Source organism: Macaca mulatta, chromosome 4 (genome assembly GCF_049350105.2).
Source record: "Macaca mulatta isolate MMU2019108-1 chromosome 4, T2T-MMU8v2.0, whole genome shotgun sequence".
NCBI classification, from domain to species: Eukaryota; Metazoa; Chordata; class Mammalia; order Primates; family Cercopithecidae; genus Macaca; species Macaca mulatta.
In genome coordinates, this window is record NC_133409.1 from 153,239,281 (window position 1) to 153,256,068 (window position 16,788).

Below are 16,788 nucleotides of genomic sequence, written 5' to 3' on the forward strand. Positions count from 1 at the left end.
ATACAAGATGCAAGTTTGACTTTTACTTTGGAGGGGAGAGCCCTGCATGCCCCTAACCACTGGACTCATAAAACTTCACTGCAGTGTCCACTCTTGAAGCTCTGTAAGCTTAATCTTCACCTTCCATAGGGCACATGTTTTGCCAAGGAATTCAGCGTACTTTCCTCCTCTTTCGCTTCCATCCTGATCTATGTGATATTGCCAATGAAATGAGCAGATTTAGTATTCTGTGATATGTCTGATTTGTCCAGGACTCTTAAGGTGATATTTATAGAAGGTTGAGGAGTTAAGGTAGCCCTGAGGCAAGCTATCAATACATGTACTAAAAATCCCATGTGAATGTGAATCATTCCATATCCATTTTCTAAATGGAATGGGAAGGAATACACTCACCAAATCCACAGCTGCTTGCTATGTACCTGAGGCCTTATTAATCTCCCCAAGCAGTGATATCCAGCCAGCATGGCAGCTGCAATCAGGACTCCTACTTGGTCAAATCTGGAGAAATTCCATTCATGCTTTATCAGGCTTCTTCAGGGACAGATTGCTGAATTATATGGAGATAATAGGCAATCCCAACCCCCCCGCCCCCCCATCCTTCAGCTCTCTAATGGCAGTGCTACCCCTACACTACCTGCAGTACCCTCCACAAGTTCCACCTGGGGCACAATATTGCTTCTGGCTTGGCTGGGATGAGGGAAGTTTTAGAGGATTCCCTTTGGGCTTTCGCACAATGAGAGCCCTTACTCTCCAGACTAGGTACGCAGTGTGGGGGTGACTCAAGTTGCCAGTGCATGAAGGACAATTATGCATGTGGGGAATGGGGAGAAAACCAGGACTGGGTTTATGGACCCAGTGGTCCCACTGTGGGCCATAGTGTGTCCAGGTTTATTTCCTGGCCTCCTTAAGCCCCACTGTGGATTCTGAATCTGAAGCTTGGCTGAAGTCTAGGAATTGAGACTGGGATCATGACTTTGTATTTGGTCAAACACCCTCGGCCTCCTGCTCCTCAATTCTTGCACTCTCATCATAGATATGAAGCAGTGCCCTCGCTGGCTGCCCATCTGGTCTGACCCTGGGACACCATCTTTTATTAACCTTCCCCACAACTCCTTGAGGGCAGAGCCCCCTTGGCTGCTACTCTGGGTTCTCACAGTAACTGTGCCCTCTATCTTTTGCAGGTCACTGCAAAGGAGTGTTCCTAAAGCATTCACTCCTGATCCTGAGGGAGGTGGGTGCACTCATTCCAGGATTCAGGTCTGCCACAGAGAAGCAAAAACTCCTCACGTTCAAAACTGTCCTGGGCCACATTCAGCCCACAAGCCTTGGGTTGGACAAGCTTCCATCTAGAATGTATGCACCACAATGCCAGAAATTTTTCTGTTTTGACTTTAATGCTGCTTTCTAAATGCAAATGCAGTCATATCCCTAGCAGACAACAAATGTCAGTGGAATAATGATCACTGTAGAGCACCTCCCTATTCTAAAGCCAATATTTTTATTAATGTAGCCTCAGGAAAAATAATGTTTCGTGGCAGCTAAAGAACATCATTTCATGTGAACATCGATGCCGCCAGTGCTTTTCTTCCCAGGGCTGCTTGTGCGTCCTCCCTTCCTTCCCCCTCCTCCCACACCAACCCTCCTGCACACTGCAGCACACAACCATATTTTTCTCTTCAGGAACAATAACCCTCGCCTGATGGGTACAATTTTCCAACCACATATGAATCTAAATTAGACTCTGCTTTATACATCCCTGAGTTTGGATTGGAGCCAGCACTAGGATTACTACAACTCAGGGCAGGGAGATGAGTAGGACAGCAGAAGAGGAGCTCCAACAGAAAATTACCTATGATGAGAAACTAGGGAACCCATCCTCTCTGCAAATTTCAGAATCTGGTTCCATTAAAATGATTGGAGACAAGGTGGAAAATACAATCCAGGAAAGAGCCCTGGGAGGAGGGCAAGATCTGGACAGGTCTGAACATTTATCTCTTGATACCACAAGGAGATTTGTATGCAGGGACCGCCCTAGGTGACATCCAACTCCCTGTGATCACAGGTCTTGGTGGGACAAGGTTCTACTGAAAGGCCAAGGACAATGAAGAAGCAAAGATGATTCAGCCAAGCAGTGACCACATAAAGCCCGTGGTGGCTGGAACACAAACTAGGCACAGCCCCACCTACTATCCTCCCCTGCAGCAAATCACCATAAGAAACACGTGGACTCTGGAAGGTTCTCATGTCTTCTATTTATTTCGTCTCTCAAATTTTAGGAATATTCTACTTTAATTAACTCATGAACCTCTCATGATAATAATTTGAAAAAGTAAATTTATACTCAGGTTCTAATTGTAATAGGGAAGGAAGAAGTTACAGCTCCGTGCAAAATGGGAGCAAAATGAAGTTGAGACAGAGATAGAGACATCCCAGCCCAACCTCCCTGGAACAGGAAAGATAAATGAGGAGGGAACACAGGTCAGCGTGGGGAAGAGGGTCATGGTGGACACGGGGATGGGGTGTTCTCCCCACCTCCTCACATTATGCCTACAGGAACACAGACACATTCAGGTGCCTTTGCGGAAAGAACGTCAGGGTTCTTCAAGTCACGAAGAGAAGGCGTGAACAAACCTTGCCTCGCAGTCCCACACAAGTTAGCTGTCCCACACTATAGAAAAAATATTCATGAACAAATTCACATCCGTCACAGTGAGGAGTGACACTTTAAACAGCCCATCACATGCTCAATACATCCAAGTCAAAGAAACCCCACAGCACAGCTGCGTCCACTGTTCCCCCCAACACCCCACAGATATCAGGCCCCCCAGGGTCTCACCTTTACAAGCCGTGAGAGACACATCAGAGCCCTGGGCACTGTCACTGCCTGGAGTAGAACAAAAACAGGACCTGGTCAGATCCCTCTGGAGATGTGGCTAGAGGAGGAACTGTGGGCTGGGTGAGCTCCCCCATGGGCCCCCAACCACAACATTCCAAGGATCTCAGGGATCAGCCTCCTTCATACTTACTTGCAGCCTGAGAGTAGCTCCCTCCTTTTCTATCTGTGGGAAGAAAATGTCCTGTGAGGTATCAGAAAGGAACCAGGGCCATAAGGTCCTAGAGGAATCTCCTAGTCTTGGATCCCAGAGAAGTTTCCAGAAATGTGTGACTGCAGACCCAGGGTGGGATCAGGAAACATGAAGAAAGCAGGTGTGGATCCTGGACCAACTGCCCTCCTGAGGTCTGTCCTCAGCAGGGGCCTTCCCTTGTGACTTGTGACTGCTGGGATCAGGTCCCATCACCACCGTAATCGAGGTGATCTATCTGTCCTTCATTTTAACAGGTGCTTTACAAAAAAGTAGGTGCTGGCACACAGGGCCCAGGCTGGGTCGGCCCATGAGTGTGGATGGTGCTTCCCAGTAACCAGGCAGGGCACACTTCTACATGGGGCTTGAAACCCTCAGTGAGACAAGAAATCTCAGACTCCACTCCTCACCCCTTCTTTACCTGAGCTCTTCCTCCTCCACATCGCAGCAGCGACCACAGCTCCAGTGACCACAGCTCCAAGGAGAACCAGGCCAGCAATGATGCCCATGATGGGGATGGTGGACTGGGAAGACGGCTCTGGGAAAAGAGGGGAAAGTGAGGGGTCCTGACCCTGCTAAAGGTCTCTAGAAAGGCTCCGGCTTTCCCTAAGAGACATGACACTCCCATCTCCCTCTTTACCCCATCTCAGGGTGAGGGGCTTGGGCAGACCCTCATGCTGCACATGACAGGTGTATCTCTGCTCCTTTCCAGAAGGCACCACCACAGCCGCCCACTTCTGGAAGGTTCCATCTCCTGCAGGCCTGGTCTCCACGAGCTCCGTGTCCTGAGTTTGGTCCTCCCCATCCCGCTGCCAGGTCAGTGTGATCTCCGCAGGGTAGAAGCCCAGGGCCCAGCACCTCAGGGTGGCCTCATGGTCAGAGACGGGGTGGTGGGTCACATGTGTCTTGGGGGGGTCTGATGGGAAGAGTCAGAAAATTCAGGCATTTTGTATCTGTCATGGGACAGTCCATCAGCACGCATGTGACCATCTTGAGAATGGACAGGACACCTGGGGTGGGGAAGGGAGCACAGAACCCAGACAGTATCCTGGACACAGGCCCTGGGAGAATCTCCTATTCCGTGGAAAATTCTATTCCCTGAGGAGGGAACAGTGACTTCTGGTCCTGACCTGAGTGGAGGCTGAGGGACTCAGAGGAGCTGGACTCAGACCCCCACACACATTGAGTGTGAAGCAGAGAACAGGGCCTGAGAGGAAAAGTCACGGGCCCCAAGGCTGCTGCCGGTGTCAAAGGGAACCCCTGATCAGTATTCGAGGGATCGTCTTCCCTTCATTCCCTCAGAGATTTTATCCTTGTGTCAGAGAGCAGGGCGGAACCTGAGTCACTCTCTGGTACAGGATCTGGAAACCCAGGAGGATTCCTCTCCCTCAGGACCAGAGGGAGGGCGATATTCTAGTGTTGGTCCCATTTGTCTCCCCTCCTTGTGGGAGGCCAGCCCGGGAGATCCACAGGAGATCAGGGAGGCGCCCCGTGGCCCCTGGTACCCGCGCGCTGCAGCGTCTCCTTCCCGTTCTCCAGGTATCTGCGGAGCCACTCCACGCACCGGCCCTCCAGGTAGACTCTGTCCTGCTCCGCCACACCCGCCGCCTCCCACTTCCGCTGGGTGTTCTGAGCCGCCACATCCGCCGCGAACCAGGAGCGCAGGTCCTCGTTCAGGGCGATGTAATCCCTGCCGTCGTAGGCGAACTGTTCATACCCGCGTTGGAGGCGCCCGTCGGGTCCCAGGTCGCAGCCAACCATCCTCTGGAAGGTGTGAGACCCTGGCCCCGCCCCCGCGGTCAGCCCGTCCCCGGAGCCCCGCCCGGCCCCGCCCAACCCGCGGGGATTTTGGCCTCAACTGAAAATGAAACCGGGTAAAGGCGCCTGGGGCTCTCCCGGGTCAAAGGTCCCCGGGTCCCGCGGCTTCGGGTTGGATCTGGGACCCGCAGACTCGGGGCCACCCGAGCCGTCCGTGGGGAATGCGGAGGGGTCGTGACCTGCGCCCCGGGCCGGGGTCACTCACCGGCCTCGCTCTGGTTGTAGTAGCGGAGCAGGTTCCGCAGGGCCACTGGGGCATTCTGTGTCGCGGTCTTCATGTTCCGTGTCTCCCGGTCCCAATACTCCGGCCCCTCCTGCTCCACCCACGGCGCCCGCGGCTCCATCCTCTGGCTCGCGGCGTCGCTGTCGAACTGCACGAACTGCGTGTCGTCCACGTAGCCCACGGCGATGAAGCGGGGCTCCCCGCGGCCGGGCCGGGACATGGAGGTGTAGAAATACCTCATGGAGTGAGAGCCTGGGGGCGAGGAGAGGCTGAGACCCGCCCGACCCTCCTCCCCGCGCGGCTCCCAGGGTCCTGCGCCCCCGCCGGGCGGGCCCCTCGCTCCTCCCCGCAGAGGCCGTTTCCCTCCCGACCCCGCACTCACCGGCCCAGGTCTGGGTCAGGGCCCCTGAGAGCACCAGGAGGAGGGTTCGGGGCGCCATGACCGCCATTCTTGGCGTCTGCGGAGACTCTGAGTCCTGGTGGGTTAGTGGGGACTTTGGAACCGGGACCGCGGCGACGCTGATTGGCGTCTCTAGAAACCGACACCCAATGGGAGTGAGAACGGGGTCCGCGTCGTGAGTATCCAGGAAGAAGGACTCGACGCAGGTTGTGAGAAGAAGAGAAACTGCGGAGATGGGGAATCCCCAACGCTGGGACTCCCCAATCCATACACCGCCTTCGGGGCCTGAGACCCTGAGAGCCACACCTGGGGCTCTGGGACTTCGCCCTGACCCCGCTGCTCCTGTGCCAAGCGCTCTGTCTCAATGTCTCCCTGAGTCTTGGCCCACGAGCTGTCTGAGAAACCAGGGAGAACCCCTGGGCATTGGCCCGGTCACTCTCCCTTCACTTTTCATCCTGGAATCTCCATCCCTGAACTGGACTCCCTGCCTCCCACTCCTTACCTGTCCCCCTGGACTCTTCTAGAAAAAAACTCACCCCACGGAGCTTGGTGCCAGAGAGTGAGCTTGCTCTGGGAAAGAAGGTATAGAGACTTTTTTCTTTCTTTTTTTTTTTTTTTTAAATCTGGAAAAGTTGCGCCTGAGTGCATAAGAGAGAATAGAGACCAGTTTGTTCTTTGTTTATTAAATATATTGGGTAATAGAATCTTGGTAACCCCCGAATGATCAGGAATCTAATCGGTAAAAAATATGACTTTGGTCCCTTGATTTATAAATGTGTCCAAAAGCGTTACAACAGGACTCAGAAAGCTCCTAAATTTCACTTTTGCAAACAATGTGTCTGTGACTCCCACTTGTCGTATTTTAAATTTACTATCACTCCATAGCTCTGAGTTTCTGTGTGAGTCCAGGATATTTCCTCAATACAAAGTAGCACACTGTGTTACTGTATGTTGCAACCAGGAGCCAGTACAGACTATTCACCTCACAGTTGCAACTATTCAGTGCAGTCACAATGCCCCACACCAGTGCTCATGCACTGCCTGTTTTCAGGAAGTATGCACTTCTACGTGTTGTGTATATTTTATAGGAACACTTAGTATTTTTAAAACTCGATTAACATAAAAACAATTAGTTTTTAGGCAGACCCACATAAGGTATTAAAGGCCAACTGCCAAGGACACCCTGCTAGGCTCTGTAGATGGGTGTATTAAAATCCATGAAACAATGTATTGAAACCTAAGAATTCTGCTGCTTTCGAATTCTTTCCTCTGGTCCTTTTCCTCAGCGCCCCCTTCTCCAGCCCTTCCCTCAGTCCCTCTCATCCTTCAGACCCTCCTGTCCCCTTAGTCCCCACCACACTGTCACTCGTGAATTGTGACACTAGCACTGTCCCATGACCTGCTACGTGACTGTTCTCTTCACAGTGGTCCTGCTCCTGTCAGTCAGAGTGTGTCATTTCTCCACTTAAAACACTCCAGTGGCTCCACCTCGGTCTTGTGAAGCTTCTGGAGTGTCAGGCACGTGAGCATATGAAGGGATACCTGGTTCATCATAGGCACTAAATTAATTTTTGTTGACTTAATGAATGAAATATGAGTGTGTTAAATTACATCACAGATAATTATAAAGTGTAAAACACTGAAAAAGTTCAGAAAGATTTTATTTTATGTAACTAGTGTGCATATCAATTCATCAATTCATTCGTGCACTACCACCCCTGGCGAAACAACACCCATTTATCTGTTTCTTGTTCCTTAGTCAGAAATCTGGGCAAGATGTGGATAGAATCTCTGTTCTGGGCTTCCAAAAGCTGTGTTTTCATTTGGAATCCTCCTTCAGGTTTATACAGAGGTGGCAGAATGCAGTTTCTTACAGTTGTAAGACCGAATTCCCTGTTCCTTGCTGGTTGTCAATGTAGAGAACGAAGAGGCTGCGCTGAATTCCTGGTGTTCACCAGCATTCTTTCCTACACAGGCCCCTTCTTTTTTTTTTTTTTGGCAGAGTCTCACTCTGTAGCCCAGGCTGGAGTGCAGTGGTGTGTTCTCAGCTCACTGCAAGCTCCACCTCTCTGGTTCATGCCATTCTCCTGTCTCAGCCTCCCAAGTAGCTGGGACTACTGGTGCCCACCACTATGCTTGGCTAATTTTTTTTTTCTTTTTTTGTATTTTTAGTAGAGACAGGGTTTCACCGTGTTAGCCAGGATGGCCTTGATCTCCTGACCTCTTGTTCCGCCTACCTCAGCCTCCCAAAGTGCTGGGATTACAGGCGTGAACCACCACACCTGGCCCATAGCCCCTTCATTTTCAAAGCCCACGGTGGAGGAAACACCTCATGCTGAATGCCTCTCACACTGCATTTCTCTATGCTCAGGAAGAACCCAGTCCTTTCAAGGGCTCACCTGATTAGAACAGTCCAAGCAGGAGAAACCCAGCCTAAAGTCAACTAATTGAGCCCCTTAATTATATCTGCTAAATCCCTTCACAGCGGCACCTACATTAGAGTTGGTTGAATCACTGGGAGAAGGTGAATGACCACGAGCTGGCTGTTGGGGCCATCATAGAATCAGCCTAGCAAGGGTTGGATCTTCCTTTTGTGTTTAATTGCGACACAGTTGGAAATTGAAGTTCAAGTAAAGTGATCATTGTAAACGATATTAAACTACATCCTCTTCGGCCATGGAAATTCTCCTTACCTTTTAAAACTAAGTTACATGTTTAATGTCTTATAATTACTTTAGGCCAGATGTGGTGGCTCGTGCCTGCTATCCTAGCACTGTGGAAGGCAGGGGAAGGCAGATTTGTTGACTCCAGAAGTTCAAGATCAGCCTGGGCAAAACCCCCATCTCTACAAAGAAATTAGAAAATTAGTGAGGCATGGTGGTTCATGCCTGTAGTCCCAGCTACTCAGGAGGCTGAGATCAGAGGGTCCCTTGACCCCAGGAGGTTGACACTGCAGTGCATGGTGATCATGCCACCACATTCCAGACTGGGTTACAGAGTGTGACCTTGTCTCAATAATGATGATGATGATACATTTGGAGCAAATGCAATTTAACGTGTAATAATACATCCTGTCTTGTGAAAATGTATTGTGTATTTACGGTTGCATAACAAATTATATAACACCAAGCTCAAAACAATAAATATTCATCATCTCCCACAGTTTCCAATGCTTAAGAATCCAGGAGAAGTTTCCCAGAGTGCTTATGGCTCAGGACCTCTCACAAGATTGCAGTCCAGTTGTCAAGGGCTGCATCATCTGAGGGCTTCACTGGGGTTGAGGATTCACAAGAAAGACAGATCAGTCACATGGCTGTTGGAAAAGGCCTAGTTCCTTGTTATCTAGTCCCAGAAGGCCTCAGTTCTCAGTCACGTGGACCTTCCTGCAGGGCTGCTTTTGGCACAGCAGCTGGCTTCCCCCAGAGCTCATGTTCCTGCGGATAGAGAGAGAGAGAAGGTGGAAGCTGCAGTGAGTTTTATGTTTTACACACAAAGTCACAAACTGTTATGTCAGCATTATTCTATAAGTTAGAAGTTGTATTAGTCCATTCTCACACTGCTATAAAGAAATACCTGAGATTGGGTGATTTATAAAGGAAAGAGGTTTAACTGACTCACAGTTCTGCATTGCTGAGGAGCCTGCCCCAGGAAACTTAGAGTCATGGCAGAAGTGGAAGCAAACATGTCCTTCTTCACATGGTGGCAGGAGAGAGAAATGCAGAATGAAGCAGGGAAATGCCACTTATAGAACCATCACATCTCATGAGAATTCCCTCAGTATCATGAGAACAGCATGGGGGAACTGTCCCCATGATCCAGTCACCTCCCGTGTGGTCCCTCCCCCAACAGGTAGGGAGTACAATTTGAATGACAATTCAGGATGAGATTTGGGTGGGAACACAGAGCCAGTACACATCAGAAGTGCCTCATTAAGTCCAAGCCACACTCAAGCGAGGGAATTAAGCTGCATCTCTAGAAGGGAACAGTATCAAAGGATTTGAATATATGTTAAAAGCAAAATTAAAACTATTGTTTCTGGTTTTTCAAAATCAAAGGCTTCTTTTATTTAATTATTTTTCATTAACTCTTTAAGCTTGTCTTTTAATTTAATTTTAAGTTCCAGGATACATGTGCAGGATGTGCAGGTTTGTTACATAGGTAAATGTGTACCATGGTGGTTTGCTGCACCTATCAACTCATCACCTAGGTATTAACCCTGGCATGCATTAGCTATTTTTGCTAATGATCCCCCAACCTCTGCCCTCTCCCAAGAGGCCCCAGTGTGTATTGTTCATCTCCCTGTGTCCATGTGTTCTCATTGCTCAGTTCCCAATTATAAATGAGAACATGTGGTGTTTGGTTTTCTGTTCCTGTGTTAGTATGCTGAGGATAATGGCTTCCAGCTTCATCCATATCACTGAAAAGGACTTGATCTCATTCCTTTTTGTGGCTGCATGATATTCTATGGTGTATATGTACCATATTTTCTTTATCAAGTTCATCATTGATGGGCATTTGGGTAGGTTCCATGTTTTTGCTATTGTGAATAGTGCTGCAATGAATGTAAACATGCATATAACTTTGTAATAGAATGATCTATATTCCTTTGGATATATATCTTGTATTGGCATTGCTGGGTCAAATGGTATTTCCGGTTCTAAATCTTTGAGGAATTGCCACACTGTCTTCCACAATGGATTAACTGAGTTACTTTTCCTCCAACAGTGTAAAAGCATTTCTATTTCTCTGCAACCTTGCCAGCATCTGTTGTTTCTTGACTTTTTAATAGTTGCCATTCTGACTGGCATGAGATGGTATCTCATTTGTGGTTTTGATTTGCAATTCTGTAATGATCCGTGATGTTGACCTTTTTTTCATATTTTTGTTGGACGCATGTACATCTTGAGAAGTGTCTGTTCAAATCCTTTGTCCACTTTTTAATGAAGTTGTTTTTTTCATGTAAATTTGCTTAAGTTCTTTGTAGATTCTGAATATTAGACCTTTGTCAGATGAGTAGATTGCACAAATTTTCTCCCGTTCGGTAGGATGTCTGTTTGCTCTGATGATAATTTCTTTTGCTGTGCAGAAGCTCTTTTGTTTAATTAGATCCCATTTATCAAGTTTTGCTTTTGTGGCAGATGCTTTTGGCGATCTCATCATAAAATCTTTGCCCATGCCTATGTCCGGAATGGTATTGCCTAGATTTTCTTCCCGTGTTTTTCTAGTTTTGGGTTTTACATTTAAGTCTTTAATCCATCTTGAGTTAACTCTTGTGTAAAATGTAAGAAAGGGGTCCAGTTTCAATTCTCTGCATATGGCTAGCCAGTTCTCCCAGCATCATTTATTAAACAGGGAATCCTTTCCCCATTGCTTGTTTTTGTCAGGTTTGTTGAAGATCAAATAGTTGTAGTTGTGCGGTCTCTTTTCTGAGGTCTCTATTCTGTCCCATTGGTTTATGTGACTGTTTTTGTAGCCTTGTAGTATAGTTTTAAGTCGGGTAGCCTGATGCCTCCTGCTTTTTTTTTTTTTTTTTTCTTAGGATTCTTCTGGCTGTACAAGCTCTTTTTGGATCCATATGAATTTTAAAATAGTTTTTTTCTAATTCCATGATAAGCTTCTCTTTTTAAATTCGTGATTAAAAGTTTGAGAATCACAGAGCTTTGGGTGCTGAGACAGAGTAAGGAAATACAACAGTATCTCTAAGTTTTTCCTGCCAATACCATTGTTATTAAATAACAATGTTCTCTTCAATGAGTTAACACAGTTGAGAACATAGAGTAACTAGATCAAATAGTTCCAAGACTTCAGTCCCTTAAAACTAATGCCTTGAAAATAAGTCTTTGTTTTGTCCAAGATGTCTCAAATTTAGTGGAAATATGCCCCAAGCACCAATTTTCTTATTGAAATATCATCTTCACTAAACATTTGCCTACATTAAAAAAAAAAAAAAAACAACTCTGCTCTATGGAGTAGCTGTTCTTTTGTTTCTTCACTTCTCTAATAAACTTGCATTCACTTAGAGAAAAATTGCCTAATCAAATTGCTTTTCACTTACAAAAATGTGAATCTCATACTTTGGTCAGCACATCTAGCTTAAGATGATGCCAATAACTTCGATTTGATGCCGTAGCCCCAAATGGTTAGCTCGAATTGAGAAACAAGTTGTTTTTCAAAAACTGGCTATTCGGTGGACATTCTATAATAAACTAGCATCTTTTGTTGTGTGGTAATCAATGAGATGTGATAGAACTGATTTGGACACCACTGTGATTCCATATAGCACTCTATTATGTGCTTCCAATTTTTTTTTTTTTTCATTTTAGCAGTCCTATTCTGTTTTCCATTCATATTTGCTATTCCATCACTGGATATTCCTTCCTACTCTTTTCTTGTTTCATTTGTTTTGATCAATGATGTGCATTTTCAATTCTGTAAAAGTTTAATTCAGTTTCATGTGTGGTAAAATGTAACATCAGATCCTTTGCAAGATGGAATTACCTTGTACAGCAGATTGAACATTGCATAATTGAAAACCTAGAGAGATGCCAGTGAGCCAAGGGTTAAATGACCTATTTGTAGCCAAGGCCATTTTCATGGCATCCTGGTCCTCTCTGTCACGTATGATTCTGTGTGGTTTTCTTCAAATGTAAGTAGTTCTTGTTAAGGATTCTTGTAGTGAACTTTGAAATTCTTTTCTCTTTCATTTCTATAAAAACCAGGTATACTTTAATTTGGAAAACTCTATTTAGGAACTACAATCAAGTAACTAGCAGGGTGCCCAGCACTGGTGTAAAACACCGAACCTGTAAAGCTCCCCCGGGCTGCTGCCCATTCACTTCCCCAGAAGGAGACTCCATCCTGAACCTGTGATTATTATACCTTTGTATTTCTTTAAAGATTTGTGCAATAAGTATTTATATATGCCCAAACCAAATATCAGCTAGTTTTGCTGGTTTTTAAGCTTCATGCACAGCAAATTCCTACTGCATTTATTTTCCCATGATGCACATTACATATAGGAGTTATCTGTGGTGTGGGAGACTGTCTTCATTCATTTTTACTGCTGAAGGTTTACATTTTATGGTTATACCACAATTTCACTACTTTCCTATTGATGTATATGTGGCTGATTCCACTATTTGCCATATACATTAATGTGCCTGTCTCCTGTGCACATGGGTAAGAAAGCCCCCCAGAGTGGATGATTAGGGATGGGTTGGTTGGATGATACGTTGTACGGACTTTAATCATACTAGATAATGATAATATGATTTCCAAAGTGATTGTGGCTATTTAAACTTTTACAATAAATGTGTAATACTTGATGAGGTGTTCTGAAAATAATGCGTCGAAGGAATTGAGTTAAAAGCCACTGTCTTAGCAGTAGAATTACAGCAGGCATTTTCATTCAGACTCTGTTAATAACTTCCTATTGTTTACTTGTTTCTTATATACCGTGGCATTATACTTTTGGCATATAGATTCAGAAAATGCTTACTTATAGCACAATCACATAGGGTTATTTTATATTTAGGAAAATTTCATAAGAAAAAGGAAAAAATGGAGGAACAGAGGGAAAGAAGGAGGAATGGAAGGAAAAGTGAAAGAAGAAAAGAAGGAAGGGGAAAGGGAAGGAAAGGGGAATGAGAAGGAGGGAGGGTGAGAGGTTGAGTGGAAATAGAGAAGAAAAAGAGGGAGGGAGGGACAGAAGGAAGGAGAAAGGGAAGGAACAAAGGAGAGAAGAAACTAAAATAAAGAAAAGAATAGTTGTTGAGAAACTAGAAATCCTATATATGGCTAATATTATCAAAATGGGAGGAAATAAAACAAGTGTAGTTAACCTCTATAGAATAATGGACAAATAAGAGGACTTCATGAGTTATCTGTTGCTGTGTAACAAACTACCCCCAAATTTAGTGACTTGAAGCCACGAACACTGACAAACTCAAAAGCATAATACAAATACTAGCAAATGATGCCAATGCAGATAGAAGAAGTGGAATAAACAAAAGGATTTTACAAATTGTAATAAGTAAGAGTACACTGGTTTGCAGATGAAAATGATTTTGTTGTCCAGATACTCCAAAAAGCAAGTTCCATCATGGGATTAAAGTTACAACATTTTATATGGGGCACACCTGTCAGAAGACATAGAGAGGGAGACAGGTTACCCTGAGAAAGGCAACAGACCAAGATGTGAGTGTGACCCCCGCGTGATGGACAGAGGAGAAAAGGTTTACTGGACATGTCCTAGACCACAGGCAATCTAAGGAGAGTTAAGCAAGGCCATAGAGGAGTCCTTGAGGTACAGTTGGTCATCAGAGGAGTCCCCGTCTCCCAGAAATGTCCTCCCTTAGCGTCACTGGTATGACCCGTCACTGGTTGGGTACAACCCATGGGAAGCAGAGCCTCAGCACCAATGCTACTGAGGGTGTCAGAGCACAGGAGCAGGGCCCGGGAGATTACCCGGGAGTGTGACTCAAACCTTCTGCCCTGACCGGTCTGCGCCCTTTGAAATCAAGTTGTCTCAGGTTGAATTGCTGGATGATTCTGCTCACACTTGAGGCAAGGGGAACCAGAAGGCCCCCAGGTGAATGTCTGGTTTCCACACACACTTCTGCCCTCATTGTGTGAAAGTAGCCATGCCTCCTCCTGGGGGTGAGGGTCTATTACCTGGGCCTGGAGAGGAGGAGAATCCTCTTTTCACCAGGTGGTCTCTGGGCACCTACTGTCCAAACTTCTCTGGTGACAACCGTCATCTGTAGTTCAGTGGGCTGTCTTTTGTCTCCTTTTAAGGGTACCCTCCTTGGAAAGCAGGACCTCATACCCTGTTCAAAGATAAAACATGCAAAATACCCCATTAGGTGAATCTAAGGGATTGGACATGAAGCCAAACCTGCTTCTGCCTTTCGATTTGTGGACACACATGTTCTTCCAATTGAGAACACAGCACCATAGAGACGTCTCTGATTCAAACAATGCACCATGTCTTGAAAGATGGCAGCCACCCCTCGGAGTGCTTCCTCCAGGCTGGCACTGAGCTGTGCCTGTAGAAGACCTGTGCAGCATTCCTTGTGGCTGGCAGCCTCTGGGTGGTGCAGATGGTGATAGGATTAGTGGAAGCCACAGCCATGGAAACACTAAAACTTCCCCTGCCAAGTGTGTCTTTCAGGCAGTAATGGGCTAGGAGCCCCGCCTGGCCTGCAGACCAAGAATGTCAACAGCACCCAGAGAGTGGTGCTGGCTGAGTGTCTGAGAGCAGGACAGGAAAACACCCATGGAATAGGAGCCTATGAAGATGAACCTCTGGCCCTTTCAGGATGAAAGTAGCTAAATGTTGTCACCTTGTTACTTAGTGGCTAGTTAGTCACCTAAAAAATAGTGCCCCACAACTGAGCATGGTGGCTCACATCTGTAATCCCAACCCTTTGGGTCGCTGAGATGGGCGGATCATGAGGTCAGGAGATCAAGAGCATCCTAACTAACATGGTGAAACCCCCATCTCTACTAAAAGTACAAAAAAAATTAGCCGGGCATGGTGGCGGGCACTTGCTCTACCAGTGATATCCAGACAACATAAAAGCTGCAATGATAACTCCTACTTGGTCATACCTGGAGTAATCTAGTTCATTCTTTAGGCCTCGTCAGGCTTCCTCAGGTACAGGTTACTGGATTACGTAGAGACAATAGCCCCAACACCACCCTGCATCCTTCAGCTCTCTAACGTTGGTGCAACCCCCCTCCAGTTCTTTCAGCGTCTTTCACAAGACCCAACCTGGGACACACTATGATTTCTGATTTGGCCAGGATGGGGTCAGTGTCAGAGGTTTCCCTTTGTCTTTCAGCACAATGAGAGTCCTCACTCCACAGACTAGGGACCCAGTGTGGGGGTGACTCCACTTAGAAGTGCATCAGTGTCAATTATGCACTCAGGGAATTGGAAGATAACCAGGGCTGGGTCTGTGAATCCAGTGGTCCCATTGTGGGCCATAATGTGTCCAGGTTTACTCCTTGACCTCCGTAAGCCCCACTGTGATAGGAAACATGATGGTGCTGTGGGCATCTGGGCATCAGTGTCCCTCACAGCCAGTGTCAGTAATCCCCCCAGTTCTGCCTGTTTCCTTTCCCCAGGGTACAGTCTCCTGAGTAAATGACTATAGGTTCCTTTGCCGAAGGACTGAGGGGATTGTCCCGACATATACTTTCACGAGGTTACAGGGTATTCCTCTTAGGGATATGGACTCCACGTCTGTCACCGGGATCTGAATCTGAATCTTGGCTGAGGTCTAGGCATTGAGGATGGGATCATGACTGTATTGGGTCAAAAACCTTTACCCTCCTGCTTCTCAATTCTTGCTTTATTATCATAAATATCAACCAGTGCCCTTGTTAGTTGCCTGTCCTAACCCTGGGACACCAAACTCTATTAACCTTCCCCACATTCCCTGCAGCTTGAGTCCTCTTGGCTGCCCCTCTGAGGCTGACATAGTAATGGTGCTGTCTGGCTTTTGCAGATCACTGCCACCACTTGGTCTTTGTCTCTTCAGGGCCACACCCTCCCCAGGGATATTAATAAATGCAACTCTGGGACTATCTTTACTACCATCACCCCCAGTCTGCAGAGGACAACACCCCAACACTTCTTAGTGATGCAGCTCCCTCTTGCCATCACGTTCCTGAGGCTCTGGTGGAAGGTGTGCCGTCTGGATCCTCTTGTGGAGCATGGTCTTAGTGGGCCTTCACCATGCCCAATTCACTCAGCCTCGTTATTCCATCCTCTGCATGTTCTAGGGCAACTAAGACATGTCTACCTTGTTGAGATTTGGGGATCAGTTTATCTAGATTCACCCCAGCAGTGGGTTTACCCCCACTTATCAAAGTTCTGGGGTGTCTGATAAACCCATGCCCTGAGATAGTGCCTCCAAGCCAATGCATTTACATTAATCCAGCCTGACATTCTGACCCCTTGATCACACACCCTCAAATTTCAGTCCCAGAAGTGCTCCCCGTGCTCCTATTGGGACCCGCCAGCTGGTTCCTGCAAAGCTCCTGAGTGGGATTCCCAATGTGTCATAGGGATGAGGCTTCTGCAGCATCTTCCAGCATAGGAAGTGGGAACCATTGCTAGAGACGGGTGAGCCTCCTCTGCATGCCCAGAGGATCCGGGCGGCACCCATCGGATGATCTTGTTCCAGTTTGCAGAATCTCAGGTTTCCCCACCATGGCCCTGACTTTCTTATAACGGGCCTGCATTGGCTGAGTGT

At 46.9% G+C, this 16,788-nt stretch overlaps 1 protein-coding gene across 50 annotated transcripts in view; it reads right to left on the minus strand.

The window, feature by feature from the left end:
* The window catches only part of MAMU-A3 (major histocompatibility complex, class I, A), a 67,688-nt gene extending 51,528 nt beyond the window's left edge, over window positions 1-16,160 (minus strand). For 4 of the 50 annotated variants that reach the window (XR_013416707.1, XM_078000661.1, XM_078000650.1 and 1 more), the window contains exons 1-7: window positions 5,507-5,595; window positions 5,107-5,376; window positions 4,589-4,864; window positions 3,724-3,999; window positions 3,505-3,621; window positions 3,027-3,059; window positions 2,837-2,884 (exon numbers count right to left, since the gene is read on the minus strand). Coding sequence is in view for 37 of the 50 variants with exons in the window: in XM_078000661.1 (XP_077856787.1) it covers window positions 2,837-2,884; window positions 3,027-3,059; window positions 3,505-3,621; window positions 3,724-3,999; window positions 4,589-4,864; window positions 5,107-5,376; window positions 5,507-5,573 (1,087 nt within the window). In the remaining 13 variants the exon portion in view is untranslated. Of the gene's footprint in view, window positions 1-2,237; window positions 2,669-2,712; window positions 2,908-3,022; window positions 3,078-3,486; window positions 3,622-3,705; window positions 4,000-4,588; window positions 4,865-5,106; window positions 5,394-5,495 lie in introns of those variants that run through there. The other 46 variants (XR_013416701.1, XM_078000643.1, XM_078000636.1 and 43 more) reach the window with 35 other exon arrangements.
* Between the last annotated feature and the right edge of the window lie 628 nt (window positions 16,161-16,788).